The 16,118-nt window shown below is 40.0% G+C and overlaps 1 protein-coding gene across 2 annotated transcripts; it reads right to left on the reverse strand.

Moving 5' to 3' along the window:
* Positions 1-2,780: 2,780 nt before the first annotated feature.
* Positions 2,781-7,356, reverse strand: lig4 (ligase IV, DNA, ATP-dependent). 2 transcript variants are annotated; one of them, XM_079336361.1, is made up of 3 exons: positions 7,225-7,356; positions 4,035-6,102; positions 2,781-3,544 (listed from the first exon to the last, which is right to left on the reverse strand). In XM_079336361.1, exons 2-3 carry the CDS (start codon positions 6,092-6,094, stop codon positions 2,875-2,877), a joined length of 2,730 nt encoding a protein of 909 aa, XP_079192487.1. In that variant the 5' UTR covers positions 6,095-6,102; positions 7,225-7,356; the 3' UTR covers positions 2,781-2,874. The 2 variants fall into 2 exon arrangements, with proteins under 2 accessions (XP_079192487.1, XP_079192486.1); XM_079336360.1 differs by having other exon boundaries at positions 4,035-6,142.
* Between the last annotated feature and the right edge of the window lie 8,762 nt (positions 7,357-16,118).

Genomic DNA, 16,118 nt, shown 5'->3' on the forward strand with positions numbered 1-16,118 from the left:
TTAACAAAAAAAAGCGAACTGTGGAATATTTATTTTATTGTGAAGGCCTAATTGAAAAACATAATATATCGCGCGCTGATTGTTGAGAGCTTCATAACACAACTCCACCTCTGACGTTATGCGCGCGCACCGCAGTTACCGCATCCTTTGGTACTAAGGTAGGTCAAGTCGGATGTAGTACGCAAAAAAAAATGTCCCAAGCAGTGATGTGAATTTGACTTCAAAATGAAAGCCTGTAAGTTCAGTCACAAAATTAAATAATGTCTCAGTTATAAAGCTACAAAGTACCGTAATAAAGAAAACACAGCCGCTAAAATAAAAACATTAGCAGTAGGCAACACTCTGTTCAATAACATGCACTAACACGATAACAATAGTGTGATTTTATTTTATTTATTAAACTTCCCCTACAAGGCTCATGATACCTTATTTTATGGTTGACTTGACACTCGTCCTGTCAGGTTAATGCTCACCTGGTTTCACACAAGATGCTCAACAGAATCCAGCCTGTTTTCCTCTACAAAGGACTGAATACATGTTTTAGCCAATTTTCATTCACATCTCGACACTTTCAAAAACACACACCCGCTTCTGTTGTGGCACAGCCTCAGAATGTGATACACCTGAAAAACCTTTTGAAAAATAATCTCATTAAAAGTCGAGAGAGAGAAAGAATGTCACTGTCAAAGGTGACACAGTTGTGCAACCCAGATGTTTAAATCAACAAGTGCTTGCAGCTTCATCACAACCAAGAGAGAACCCTGCAAACAGCAAAAGACGATGTTAAGTTAGTTGTGATGGATTTTGTTATCAATCACCTGCAACGTGAGAAATATAGTCCAACAAGGGCCACCGAGTTTATGTAGGTACTGTCACCTGTGTCGCAGGTTTTTGGAGATCACTATTTCACCCTTAAAATGTGAGTTTCTAAAAAAGAAATAATAACAGACAATAATTCAATGATCAGAAAAAAAAATGTATTTTTTTTTACACACAAGAAATAGGACTTTGTGTTTTTGTGCAAAACAATAAGCAAAGTACCAAAGCATGTAAGAAGCTATGACAACAGCAGTGCTCCTGATAATTTAAAAAAACAAGATACAAATCTAATAAGCAATTTAAAAATATATACACTGTTATATTAACATGTAAAAAAAAGGTGCAGGTATATATTTATTATTCACAATAGGCTACATGGAGATAACATATTGATTCAGCACTTTTACCAATGATTTGAACATAAATTTATCAGCTCATAATAAACTTTATGATCATTTATATGGCACGACATTGAGCTTTATTCTGTCTGTCCCCCCCAGTGGAATGACCTCATAAAGGGTGCATGTGCTAATTGCTGCAAACAAACCTTCTCTGCAGCTTTAAGCCTCTGTTTGGTCTCCACAGGAGCTCATTTATTTCAGCTGGATGCATGCACACACTGGTTGTCCAGCCAAATGTTTCCAAACCACCTGTTTCTGCTTTGTTGTCCCCTAGTGTTTGCCATTTCTCCAGTAGATATACGGTCGAGTAAATAAGAGCAGTTATCCCATTAGGAAACGGTAGTTTTGCAATGCTAGCTTTCAGTGGCAAATTTGCAAGGCTGCTGTTTTCATCTCCGGGTCATTAGGACTAGCAGTTAAGACTTTTCAACATCCCAGCAACGCAGCACACCTTACAAACGCCCACACTGCTATAAGCACCAGTTGAACACCTCTAATTAAAGCCTGTCAGTCAAGCATTCACCTCGCAACACCTGGAAATAGTGCAGAGTGGGCAGTGGATTACAGGATGCTTATTGAAGCACAATGTTTTCATTGTTGCCAAGAAAGGAAATCATGTTCATCTTGTCATTTTAGTGTTTTGTTTTAGATTGCGTTATCATTTTTACGTTATATTAAATACTGCCTACATTTCCAGAATTCGAAAATGCAAAAAAAAAAAAAAAAAAATCAAACCCCACTGGGACCACAACAAGATGTAAAAGAGATCAGTTATTAACAGGAAATGATTAGGAACAGGTACCTCATCACTTTTACTTTAAAATGTATTCATGTGGCATTTACGCACAACAATGCCCAGGACGCCACAGGCAGCTACCTGCACCCTGGAGGCGATGGTAATGAAGGTTATAACATATCAATGAGTCCCAAGGGGCACAGGTGACATTTTTGAAGACAGGAAAACATGGAGACATCTTTGTTTGAGGGCCTTGAGCTGAACCGGTTTTAACGCCCCTCCTGTGGTGTTCACCCGTCTCTTTCTCTCTCTCTCCAAGAAACCGCAGAAGATTTGAAGGCCAAGGTCAGCGTTTCACACAGAAGCCCCATTTTATTTCAATCAGGTTCGTGCAAACAAAATGAACACTGCGGACACAACAGTTGTTCGTCGACAACAAGATATTTATTATTAACACCGCACCAAAGCATAAAGAGGTTCAAGAAGCAACACAATAATCCCTGATGTTTCCAGTGTTTAAAAGGAGAAAACATGGCACATTCAAGTTTTTAAATACACTTTTAATACTTAAAATCAAATAAAAAATGTTTGCCTTCCAAACTTTTCTCTTTGTCCAATCAATTTAAAACTATCAAGCAGACTAAATATCTCATTAAAATCAAGAGCAAAAACATGTATTGTTTGCGTGAAACCTGTGGAAAATATGTCCCTGTATATTTATAGTAAGTGTAGTGTTGCATCACATTACTATTCTAGTGTTTTTATGGAGATTTTACTGTTTAAAATCTGTATTTTCTAGCTTTTTTTAAAAAAGATTGGACTAATTTTATCTTTAGGGATTGTGTAAAAAATTAACTAATACAAATGGATTTGTCTCCAGTGTCAATTTAAAAGCTGTCAAAATCAACAGCAAAGTCTTCAAACTGAATAGTCAGTGTCGTTCATCAGATACCCAGCTTTAATTGAATCTGTCACCCATGAGTCTCGTACTATCTTAAACTTCTTCCTAAAGCAGCGTCTCAGAGTTCTCAAATCCAGAAGTCTTGCTTCTTCCGCGATAATAACATGCGAGACTCCTTCCTCCAGCTTCTGCGACACCTTCCCTCCATGGTAGCGGAACTCCAGCGCCCTGATGTCCAAACATGTCGCGGGTAAGGCAGTTTTGGGGTCTCCTATGTCGGCGTAGCGGTCCATGTAAACCTCAAAGGGTCTGAACAAGCTGGTTGGAAGGTCCTCCCAACCATACCGCTGCTCCACCTGGGCCACATCCACTCCCACCGACGATTCCGCGCCACTCATTCGGCCAAACACCTCCCGCAGCTGCTGCTCGTCGGTTGCCACAAAGTAGCTGTCTCCGTAGCTGTCGTACTCTTTGGCAAAGTGCTCCCTGGTGGAGGGCGACATGTGGATCATGTGGCGAGGTTGCCAGGGGACCACTTCCTTCTGGTCGAGGCACTCCAGCAGCCAGGAGGCCCATACCAAGTCATGCTGGTCGGATGAAATCAGATTCTTCACGCGCATGTTCTCCACACCGGCAATCACGCAGTAGGTGTCCCGTCCTGGGTTTTGAACCACAATACCTCCACACCTGATGAGAAAATGACACCAATGTACATTTTTAAGAGTGGTGATAACACAATCAGTATTTCATCATCAAAAGCAAACTGAGTTTCTAGAGTTTTGCGAGTAGCAGCTGTCTAACAGTATTGCCTGTTTGGAATATAATTCAGCTTGGTTGTGCAGTGTGTCCAATACCCTTGGCCTTAATTGTTTGGTTTACAGGTCTGTAACTGCAGTTTGGTTTTATTGCACACAGAACAGGTATGCATGATTTTTTTTGCCATAAACTGGTTGGGAAACTTACTTAGCACAAAAGATAAGCCTTAGGAGTTGGTGGAGACTAATTGTAAAAGTGAGGGACTGCTGGACTAACATTCCTCAGAGGACACAAACAAGCCTCCATATTAAACCTTTGCTTTGTTGCTACATGTTTTTCTGGATGAGTATTTTCATTTTTTAAGTTCAACATCGGTTGCACATTAAACTTCCAACTACTTTTATTTCAGATGTCATGTTACCTGGCGATACCCTTCTCCAGCTCCGCCTTGGGGTGAGCTTCAGTTCCATTCAGAATACAGAATTCAACGTCCTCAAACATATCCGTCTCCTTGGTGACCCCAGAGAGATCCTGGGGCTTAAAGTGGTCGATGATCCCGACCACTTTCTTGGGTTTGGCCGGCATCTTGCGCTTCTTCTTCTGCGGTTCGTCGTCGCCAATGTGAAGGTGCCTCGAGGCGAGTTTTCCAGACGCCTTACCACGGAACTGATCCAGCTCTGCAAGAGTCATGCACTGGTGCCACTCCTTGTCGTCGCGTATCTTCTCGATCCTTGGGAAACGCAAAGTGCAGTTGGTTTTATACATGTCGCTTCCGACAATTTCCGCAGCCTTGACCTGGACGATGACCGAGTTGCAGGGTTCGATGTAAACTTCCGGTTTCTCTGTTCCACACAAGATGGAGGCTGGCGGGTCATTCTTACGGTAGACTTTCCAGTTTTTTGCGAGCTTCAAACCAAGGTTGTACAGCTCCTTCATGGTGTAGCCAGAACCAATTCGGCAAAGAGTGTGGAAAACTGAAGGGTTCTCTCCAGGCTTTGGAGCTTCCGCAACGGCACATAAGAAATGAGACATCATGCCGCCTCGCCTTCCTTTACCCCAGTAGCCGCCAACGATCAGCAGGTCAAGCTCGTCCATCAAGCCGTCCACGTACTCTGGCTTTATTTTCAGCCATCCCTCCCCACGCTTGTCTGGTTTGTAGATGGATAAAGGATCCTTTACCATGATACCTTCTTCCCTGCTGTCAATTGCATCGTTGAGCGCATTCACCACGTCCTGCACGGTTCTGGCATCAGTCTTTGGGACGTGGTGCAGCCTTCCCTTGACCGGGGTGAAGACTGTCTGCAAGGTCTCGTAGCGTTTTTTCAGTGTTTCCTTGCCAAGCTTCTGGTCATTCACCAACAACACGTCGAACACGCAATAGCACGTCTGCAACTCAGAGTCCTCCATGAGCCTCTTGATGTCAAATTTGCTCCCTTTTTGCATGAAGGTCTCGGTCGTCGGGTTGTACGCCATCATTTCTCCATCCAGGATGCAGTTTACGATGTTGCTTTGAAAAACGTTGTGGATGTAAGGCGTCAAAGAGCCTTCCAAAGGGGATCCACCAAACTGCTGGGTGTATTCAAAGGCATTTCGACTGAAGTACTTGTACACGTCCCCATCTTTGTGCAGCTGTATACGCTCCCCATCCAGCTTGGTTTGGATGTAAAATGGACTGTTTCCCATCTGTTTCTCGACATTGCGTATGTTGGCAACAGCTGCCAGCATAGGCTTGAAAGCGGAGAACAGTCCAATGGAGACTTCGCTTAAAGACACGGAGGGATTGTGGAGCTGTTGGCAAACCTTATTCAAGTCTGTGTTGACATTGTAGAGGTCATTCGCATCTGGATGGAAGACTTGGAGAACTGTCTCCTTGCTGATCCCGAGCTTCATGTCCTTCAGGATCATCCTGATGAGCCACTTTTGCTCAAGAGCCGAACTTTGGGTAATAAGGTGCAGCAGACTCTTTTTTACAAGATCCTTCTTCTTGCTGGCGTTGTTGATGGCCACTGAGTCTAAAAAGTCGTTGACTTCTTTGACGCTGAGGTTACCTTGGCTGGTGCACCGTTTCTTCAGCACAAAGTACGCCATGCCGGCAAAGTCTCCTGCTTCTCCTTGGGATGTAGTGGGAGCACGGTAGTTTAAAAGTTTATTAGCTTCTGGTCCATTCTTTGGGAGACCTAATACATCAATGTAGAGTTTAGCAAGCATGCTCTCTTTGATGCCGTAAGCCATGCGCTCTCTTTCAAAGGGGGGGACTATGAGGCGCATCGCTGGGTAGAAAGAGTCGGTCGTTTTGGGGTTCTCCTTGTGGAGAGCAGCATGAAACTTCCTCCATGACTCAATGAAATCTCCAAGGATTTTGGATTTCTCTGGACGAATTTTAGACTTCTGGATTTTCTCTAAAGTGTTGCAAAGGTGGAGAAAAGGAACCTGAGCAGCGACTGAGGGCTGATTTGTCGCATCAGCTGCAGTTCCTTCCATTGCAAGACCTATAACGAATATGTAAAGATCAGTCAAGTCGTGCAGGATCTATAACAGAAATAAGCACTTTTATTAAACGTAGGAATTACATATAACATGTAATAAAACATATACTGTTCTTGTCCCTCTTCAGCTGTCCTACCGAGTATAGGAAAAACAACAACCCAAAAATAACTTTGAAAATAAATAAATTAGGAAACTATCAGCAAATACTACTAAGTCTATGAGTATAAAATTAGGTTGCTTAAAATTACGTTTATGGAAACTTTTGCTCAAAATACCTTGTTTTAAATTATACATTTGGAAAGCAGAATATTTCAAATGATCAACAACAATATATTTACAATTTATTCATATACTTTAATATTCAACTGGTTGAAGATTATTGCTTTTCCTTCAGTGATTACAAAAACTTGATTTACATGTCTCTAAACCTATAAACTATTAATATTAAACACAAAGTGTGTTGTATCGACTTCCACCTGCTAAATATCCTTCTAAATGTTGTAACATTAAAAGTAAAATTTGGAGATTTGGTGCTGAAATTTAAAACGTTGGAGAAGTGAAACAATTCTGTTATATTTTCTTTACTAAATACACAAACTTTATTTAAAGGGACAGTGGGTCCCTGGTATAGTGGCTCCCCCACCCATAACTTCTCTCCATGTTATCTTCAAACAGTAAGCCTACAGGTACCTTCTTTTCCTCTGAGGACAGCTTGTATAGAGAGTCTGTACACTTTTCCAACTTTTACATTTATCTGCCAAAAACTCCCCAGTGCTCATTTGAGGAAATCTTCACACAGGACAGAAAACATCTCTCGGGTTTTCAATTTCAAAATAAAAGCAGACCTATCTGTTATCACGTGACTATGTGACGTAGACTGTTTGGCCCAGACATGTCCAGTCTATGATCCAAACAAGTTGGACTAGAAACATAGATAATTTAAAAATATATGATCCGATTTACAAACACAAAATCTTAACACAAAATATTTAGTTAAAAAGTTAATTATTTATTGTCTGTTGCGCCTTCTTTTCAAAACAAAGTCAGACATGTTATATATCCGGTTTTTAGGAACAACAACAAAACATCAACAACTGGATTAAATAAATAACATTTAAGTTTACCTTGCTGCTTTAATCCCCCAAAACAAAAGACCTTTCAGTGTGAGACTTCTGAGCCAGCTACATGTTTAACACTTCCTCGTACACAGAAGGTGCAGTGCCGAATAAAAAGTCCCCCAGAAACAAGAGCGTACATCTGTAGTTCCTAGTTGATGAGGATTTGTTTTCTTGTTATTTAGTATTTAATTTACTCACATGAATAGTACCTAAAGTATCCAAAAAATAATTACTAATCCTCTTTATTTATTACATAAAAAATAGAAATAACAATGAATTAGATATTAGATATATCTTGTGGTAAGTGTGGTAAGTTCATTTTTTCTTTGCAGTTTTTTTTTTCATTTAATGATGAAAAAAATAAACCAGGTTATTTTATTAGTTTCAGATTTAACGTAATGTTGGCAGTGTAGTTCGTATAAATGATTAAATTCCCGACTGACATAACATTGTTGTCCCTTTACTCACCAGCAGAGGGCGACATTTAAATGCTCACGTTTCTGAGGAGGCACAGTCAGTGAGTTTGTTTACCATCATTGGCCCTGGAGCCATTGAATCAGTGATAAACAAAGTAGTCAGACAATAAATATGAATGAAAACGTGTTGACACCAAGAAGGCAGTACATCACATGATTACATAAAACATATTTCGAACAGAGTCCACTGATAGGAGGAACTACTGTCAATTAAAGCCTTCATGTTTAGTCATGATTGCATTAAGGTTCCTTGAACAATAACAAGAATGCTAATGATCTTATCCGAAAGGGTTCATTTTGATTGGTGATTATTGTTATTAGAGATAAAACATGCTGTATTACAAGCCCCATGATATTAGTGTATTTCAGCGGAGAACCAGTTTATAAATTAGCCTGCAAATACGCCTACTGACTTATTTCAAAGCAATATTATCAGTGTAGTACACTGACGTAAGGGAGTCTTTTAAGAACACAAAAACATGACTTTTTATTGCCTCCTCATGTTTTATGTAACAGCGTCCATCAGCTTTTAACCTTGAACTTTGTTTCCATTACAAACTTGTTTTGACACCAGCGCCATTAGTGGGAGCTGGTGTTCTTCCAAGTCCATGCCATTACTTGTAAAGTGATGCGACATATCATTCAAGTGACAAAAGTTTTCTGAGGCTCCCGGCAAACCACATAATCACAAACGCTGATCTTTGTTGTCAATAAGTTTGCGTATGAACAATCATAGTATGTGTCTTTATCGACAACATTTAATGTGTGCAGCTTGATCAAAAGCCTCGAACTCTGACCTTCGTGGGAGAGGAAAATTAACCTACAGGGATCAATGAAACATTTTGGGGTATTTATTTGGATACAACGAAAAGGACAGGGCAAAGACATGAGCAGAAGGTGTTTTTAAATGGTCTCATAAAAGAAGCAGCCCATAGTATGATGTCCCATTTAGTGCATATAACCATTATATATAGGCATAATACAGCAGGAGTTATTGCACCATTTTGTCATCAGCCTTGTATTTTTTTCTGCAAGTAATAGCTCATGAGATATTTCTATGACAGAGAGATCTAATCAATTTTTTTTTTTTTTAAGTATTAGAGAAATGATTGTTATTAACCGTACATTTCCAATCCCAAGTAAGACTGGATATAATACATACATATGATAGCTTTTATACAAGAGAGAATAATGTAATAATTTATTTTGATTACTGTTTGATTACATACTATGTGGTATTTTTGGGGGCTGTGTAAACATAGTTAAATGAAAATGACATATCGAAAGGAGACACCAGACTAAGAGTGTTGGAGCATCAGATTAACTTTTATCAGGTCAATAATGTGTGACTGTATTTCAACTCCATACTCAGAAACTCAGTGTTGTGGGCTTCTTCATCTAGATGTGAAACAAACTTGTACAATTTATATGCTATTCTTATCCTCGTTTTTTCCAGAACAAATCAGGCACTTTTGTTTGCCAAAAAGAAAAAAAGAAAAAACCTGGCTCCTCGCTTCATCATCATCATTCCTTATTTGGGGGTTTTTCGTTGCTTCCTGCCAGCAGGGGGCGATTTCTGTCCACGCAGCAGAGCTGGAAGACTGAAGTCCGAGAGTCACACACGCCAGCCAGAGTTGTTTACCTGTCTGCTGCTGCTGCAGTGGGGGATTATGTGTGTGGCGAGGGAGGGAAGAGGTCCCAGTTGGAGCTACTATGTGCTCCAGCAGTGAACCCGCTGTGTTTTCACTCCAAACACAATGCGGTGCAGTGGAGAGGAAAGCTGGCTGACTGGCTGTTAAGTCCGCGTGTAACGTTCATGCACCTGCGCCTGTGTGGGAGTGAGTGAAGCTCTGCAGCATAACACCCCCCCATCCTTCAGCCCCTCTACCCACACATACACACACACACACTCTGCAGTAAACGGCCTGTCATCCAGCGAGGTTACATAAACCCTGCTGGATATGCTGCTGCACTACAACGAGCAGCAGGCTACAAGACAGTAAACAAGTGACGTCACTGCTTCCGTGGTATGCATCCGCTCGCACGGGGACTTTAGAGGGAAGAGGAGGAGGAGAAGGAGGAAGGTGGGGGTTTGTAGTGTTTGAGATCCTGGCGTGGGATGGGGAGAGAGTTGGGCAGAGTAACAGATCTAACACGTTGTCGACATGGCCGATGATGAGGCGGTGCGTCAGCCTTCTCATCCAGACTGACTCGGTGTCGGTGGTGATGTGTGGCTGCAGAGACAGTCGTAAACACTTCCTGTCCCCTGCTGGTTGCTGACAAAGTGACAAATGTGTGTGCCAGAAGAGTTCCCATTGATTATTCACACTGGTTGTATAATATTTAATAAAGTGCAAAGATGTGGCGAATCCCAGTAAAAGCCCAACCATATAAAATTGCTTCTATTCAAATTTTTCAAAATTTGCTTTAGTGGAAAAAAATTGAAATTTAATTATCAAAATAATCAATAAAATAGCCACTATAGAGCTGCGTGCAACATTTAGATTTAGAGTGATGTTTATTTTCACTTATTTTTTCTCATGCAAAAATACTCATACAAATGTGACATTATAAAATATCTAATATAATGTTGATGAAATATTAACACTGTAATCATCATACAACACCAAATATGGGTTTTAATAAAGTACATTATTCCTTCATTTATGTGTTGTAGTCTTTCATATGTTGTATTTCCCTTCCTATTTATTAACATCTTTATATTTATGTCTTTCATTTTGTTATGCATCAGAATTTCCCCTCAGGAATAAAGTCTTTCTTTATTGTTTGTTTTCCAGTATTGCTTATATCTCTGGTATGAGGCAGTATAATGCAGCAGCTGCTTATTGTGACCTGAAGGTTAAAGCTGACTTGCATTACAAACAACAACACACACAACGTGCGTAAGAGAAAGTGTTTCGGTACAGAATGTACCTGCATGTACGGCACTTAATATACTCCCAGGAAATGTTTTATAAACAGGACAACTCTGTGTACGCTTACCAAAACCGCTTTTGATTCGTGGCAGCCTCAAGGCATGATTGAACTCCTCACCATGTAATCTTAAACAAATGTCAAGGGAGACGAGGACAGGGAGATCCTATTCACCTAAATTGACGTGCGCAAAATATTGTGTGAGGCTTTCAGCTGGCAGTGCGAGCCAGACAGTACCCAGTGACCTTCAACTAAAATTAGATCAGCTTCACACATCACTGCCATCCCACACGCAAATTGCCCTCTCTTTTTTTTTTTTTACCTGTTTAATAGCTGCCTGTCGCTTTCCCCTCTTCACTCTAACAGGCTGTGTCATAGCTCTTGCTCTCCCTCTCTCTTGTTATTATAAAATTGAATTTCCTCTAAATCCCCGAACTCTGTTTTCATCAGACTGACTGGTCCGGCTGCTGACCTCAGCGGAGGTCTTGCTCGGTTACATCATGTGGCATAATCGCAGAGGGCTGGATAGGTGGCCATGGCAGCACTTTAGTGACCGCAACTCAGCATTGGTTTGGGGCTGTGATAACAAGCTATGCATCAGTGAAGTGAAGCAGATGGGTTCAGAAATGAGGTCAAGGTTAGATCTAAGAAAACAGGACAAGTGCACCCTTGGTACATTGAACTAAGGTGTTTACTCTCACTAAACGAGTGTGTCACAATTAGCTCAAATTTAAAGAGGCTTACGTGTCAGTCAAGCTAATCAAGGCAAAGGAAATCAAAAACACTTCTGTTGGTCCTTCATCAGCATGGTGCATTTGGTTGTGAACGGAGGTGTGGGCTTAACGCCACACTCTCTTACCAAAGCTCCTTTCCACTGACACCTAAGCCTGTCCAAACTGGCCAATGTCCATTTTGCTGCAGTGTTTCTTTGGCACCCCTGATCAGGACATCATGACTTATTTGTCTAAGTCCTAGGCGTGAAAAAACCCAACTGCATTTGATTTAAGTTGTACTTTCTGATGGGCTCCGAGGGCAGTGGTGCGCCTCACGGCAATGTTCTTAGGTCTCTTCCAGTTTCCATACTTCTCTTTGGGGTTGCTGATGCGAAGTGTATCGGGGCTAAAATCCTGAAAGCATGCGGCCAGGGTTCAAGTCCGACCTGTGGCTGCTTTCCTGCAGGTCGTTTTTCCCACTATCTACCGATTTTCCACTCTATCCCTTTTGCTGTTTTTTTAAAAAAAAGGCAAATTCATGAACTCCTGCTCACTCACAGCTATGTCTTTGTTTGTGAACATTAACTGACAGCTTGCTCGCCTCTGTTCTTTATGGAAGGCATTTCTACATTGGTAACTCTCTGTCAAAGGTTATCACTCGGCACCTATGTTTTAAAGCTGAAACACGAATGAGTCATTGTTGAATCAGTAAACTCATCTTCATTTCCAAAGTAGACTCACCTGTCTTCAAAGTACACATACAGTGCTACTGTCTATGTTGCTATCCAAATAGGCGTTCAGCAGCTTTAGTATTTGTTCTACTGATTAAGGATGTCATGGAGGATCACTTGAAATGTACCTCATCCTGTTATTGTCATAAAGATTCAATTGTCTGGTAAAGTATACTCAAAGTTGACATAAATGAAAAGACAAATCTGATATTCAGGGTTCCTATCCCTCTAAAATGAACAGTTTCCCACTTGATAAACATATTTCTGATATAAAACGTAGTGGAGTAAAGATTTAATGTAGTACAGGCTGAGATAAATATCTTCTCATATTTTTCCCCCTGGCCTTTAAAACCAGTTTAAACAGGCCCCATTTTTTAGTCTAGTATCAGTTTCTATGCTTGTGCATGTATGCATCAGTGTGTGTATAATGCTTTGTGGCTCGACAAGTAGGCACTTGCATGTATGTGTCGATATATCGTTTTTTTTCTTTTTTTTTTTTTTTAATGCATTGCCTGTAAAGCACTTTAGTCAGCTAAAGCTGATTTTACATGTGCTATACAAATACACTTGACAAAACATCATACTATGAATTTCATTTGTGGAAACAGTATTGTTTGCATGAATGTTATTATGGTGTGTTTGCTATTTACAGGTTGGTGCTTTACAGCAAAGCCCAGGGATGGTGAAACGTAATGGATTCTGTGCTGAAGGACTTTCAGACAGACAACCGGGTAGCAGACAAAATACGCCACCAAAAGAACGTCAGACTAAACATAGTTTGTTTCACACCTGTTTAATACAGAGGAGGGTTTGTTTTTAACTAGAGGACAAGGACAATAGACACACTGTCCCTGTGGTCTGTTATTTATAAATAATGTTTATTTATCTGAGTTTTGACTACCTTTCTGAAATGACCCTTTGGAACCATTTTTTTTATTATCCTTGTAATAGCTGTTGCCATATGGAAAATGCTAACTCAACTTTAAACAAGCAAAGCTTTAGAGTTAAGGCGAGCCTAAAGCCTCCTGGCAAACAGTTTCTGGCACACCTGTTGGTCAACTCAGCCGCACCCACATAATGCAAATTTATGAATGACTCTTCGGATGAGCGAAATCAAAACGGATGAGTTTGCAATTATCATTCCCTCTCACATTGAGTACTAAGGAATAAATGAGCTATTTGTGACAAATATGTTTTCTCAAATCAGGCTATAAACGTTTCTTTCTGTGAAAATGGGAAAACATTTTACGGCCCCTAAAGTGGATTCCTTAGCTTTTGCAGCCAGTTTAAGGAATAACCAAGCAATTCATTGATGAAAAGTACTCAAATGACTGTCAAAGCAGTCTCTAGTGCAACTCTTTATTATTAAATGTTGTCAGTCCAATAATACAGAACAGTGTCATCTGCATAAAGTTAAACATTACAGGTGTACAAAAGAGTCAGTTTTGAGGCACTGATATAAAACATTGCCCAATTTTATGAAGTGATAAATCACAGAAAGGTTGTTTTTGAATGATCTACAGGCAAAGGGATTACTTCCTATGCAAATTCACTTCATGATTCATAGTGTCAAATTATAGATGCATATTTCAGCTTTTATTCCTCTCATATGGTGCTTATCCTTCATTAAATGTGTGGTTATTAGCACAAATTTAACGTCAGAGAGTAAATCTGGGGCAGGGGCTCATTCGAATGAGGTGGGTTTCTTGGAGGCACAAATAAGATGGGGCCACGAGAGTATGTGCTTAAAAGTGCAAACTGCTTAATTTTCCCCTCGGACCCCCAAGCGAGTTAATCCATCTGTGCTTTTGACCCTTTAAGCCTGTTCTTGAGCTGATCTGTGCAGTGTTACTGCGGCAGAAGCATGGAGGTACCCCTGGGGTGGCGAGTTAGGAAACGCATGAATGTAATTATTTTACATTTGCATTCAGCAAAAAAAAACAAAAAAAACAAAAACGTGCATGTTAGTTTTTTTATTCAGATTGTGTGAAATTTTAAGGAGGAATGTGCAACATTTCAGTCATTACGTTCTACAATAAGTGAAGACGTTGTCTGTCATCATGTTGAGATCATGGTCATTCTGTGTAAATCTACATGCAATGTGAAGCTCTGAGCAAACTAAAGGTCGCTACCATTAGCCTGATAACAACACTGCAACACAAGCTGCGGTTAGCACTTCATCGGTCCAATTTGATAATGCAAGGGGAGAAGTGTGTTGCTGTAGGAGAGCGGAGGATTCAATGTGGCGGTGTGTGTCTCTTTAAATGCAATGAACCTCCTCTATGGCGAGAATAAAAATGCCAGACCTTCGCAAAAAATTGCAACTTGTGACATCACAAGCCATTTTCTGTGTTGTAAGACGTATGTAGACAACAAACAAAGGACTGGACAGATTTAGTTCAAATTTTGCGGGTCGACAGACATTCAGTTTACCCAAATAAATTTTCAAAAATATTGTAAAAGTCGATTTTTCATAACATGTCCCCTTGAAAGGAACAAGCTGATTGTTTCGAATTCATATTGCCTGGCTCCTCTACCAGTAATCTAATTATCAGTCATGCTGTATTCTGAACAGGACGATCTGTAAAGAGCTGTTATCTATTGCAGAGTAATTTGCCAAGCCTTCTGTTGAACTCACTGACTGGTAAATTACCCTTTTTTTCTATTGGCTGCATTTTTTACCTTGTCACACTATAACCTACAACTTATACATTATCCAGCTCAAAGGACACAACAAGACTTGCATCTTATGCAACGTTGTGCTATCACAGGCTGTAAAATAGAGAGCTCTGCTAAAAAAACTACTTTAAATAACATTCAAATTAGGAGCAAGGCCGTGTTCTGAAGTCGTGTGACATCTTGTTGGGAGAGGGGGTCAAACTTTAACTGAAATGGTGCTAAAATAGTAAGCTAAGGAGTCTTTTTCCATACAGGGACATTAGCTTTAAACCCTTTTATATAGTGTAGTTAAAGTCCTGCCTGGTCATTTATCTTTCATCAATATATTTATTGACTTATTATGTCATGGGGACATCTGACTGGAAGAGAAAAAAAGGCATCCATTCAGATCATTCGCGCCTCTATTAACTTTATCACCAGGGAAGGATTGATTTCGTTGACACAGCTTTTATGGCGCCTTTAAGGACCACTAATAAATCACATATACAACCTCATTTATGTTGTTTACATCTCAGCGTTATTGGCATGTTCTCTGTTTTCTTCAGGCCAGGACTTTGCCCCTCAGTACGGCGTACCAATCTGAGACACTTGGCACGCTCCATAATCCAATAAGCAACCGAATCCACTACAATCTGGTCATTTGTAAACACACATTTACTCATGGCCTCTTTCTGGTCAATCTGCCTGTGTGGTCTGGAGCATCATGATCTGAGCGTCTGCATTTGTCTGCTTATCGGAAGTGCAAGACTTTGCAATATAGCTTCAGTCTCTTAGAACAATTTTACTTTAAAACATTCACTTTTAGCCTAATAAGCTAGCTAGCAGCTTTCTGTCAGGAAGCAAAGTTAAGGGAACTTTAAATGGTATTACGTCAGAATGAAAGGACTGGCTGACATGTTGGCAGTCATTTTGGGAGGCGGGGCTTGACAAGTAGATAATTCTGCAGTTATAAATGTTATGTCACTTTTGAAAAAACGACTACAAGTCAATTATGCTAAATGTCGACAACTACATGTCAAAATATTACAGTATTCTTATTACATTACTCCTCATTATCATTGCTTGACTTGTAAAAGTGTCCTGCTTGTAAACATAAATGGAAAACTTTTTTTTTTTTTTAACTTAAAAAAAATCATGAAAACTCAACAAAACTGACTGTATTTGAATTTGAAAACAACAAAAGCTGTTGATGTCTCCCACTGTTTGTTTTTACTTGCGTTGCGTTACTTCTTCTGTTTTTTTTATGGTGTTTTTAAACGATCTCTGAAAATATTGATTCGAAAATTTACATCAATATCGAATCGTTGAAAAAGAAACTCCTTTTGAAACGAAACCATGCCGCAATTTTCAAAAAGCGTTTGACAGCA

The sequence above is a fragment of the Symphodus melops genome (assembly GCF_947650265.1).
Source record: "Symphodus melops genome assembly, chromosome: 23".
NCBI lineage: Eukaryota > Metazoa > Chordata > Actinopteri > Labriformes > Labridae > Symphodus > Symphodus melops.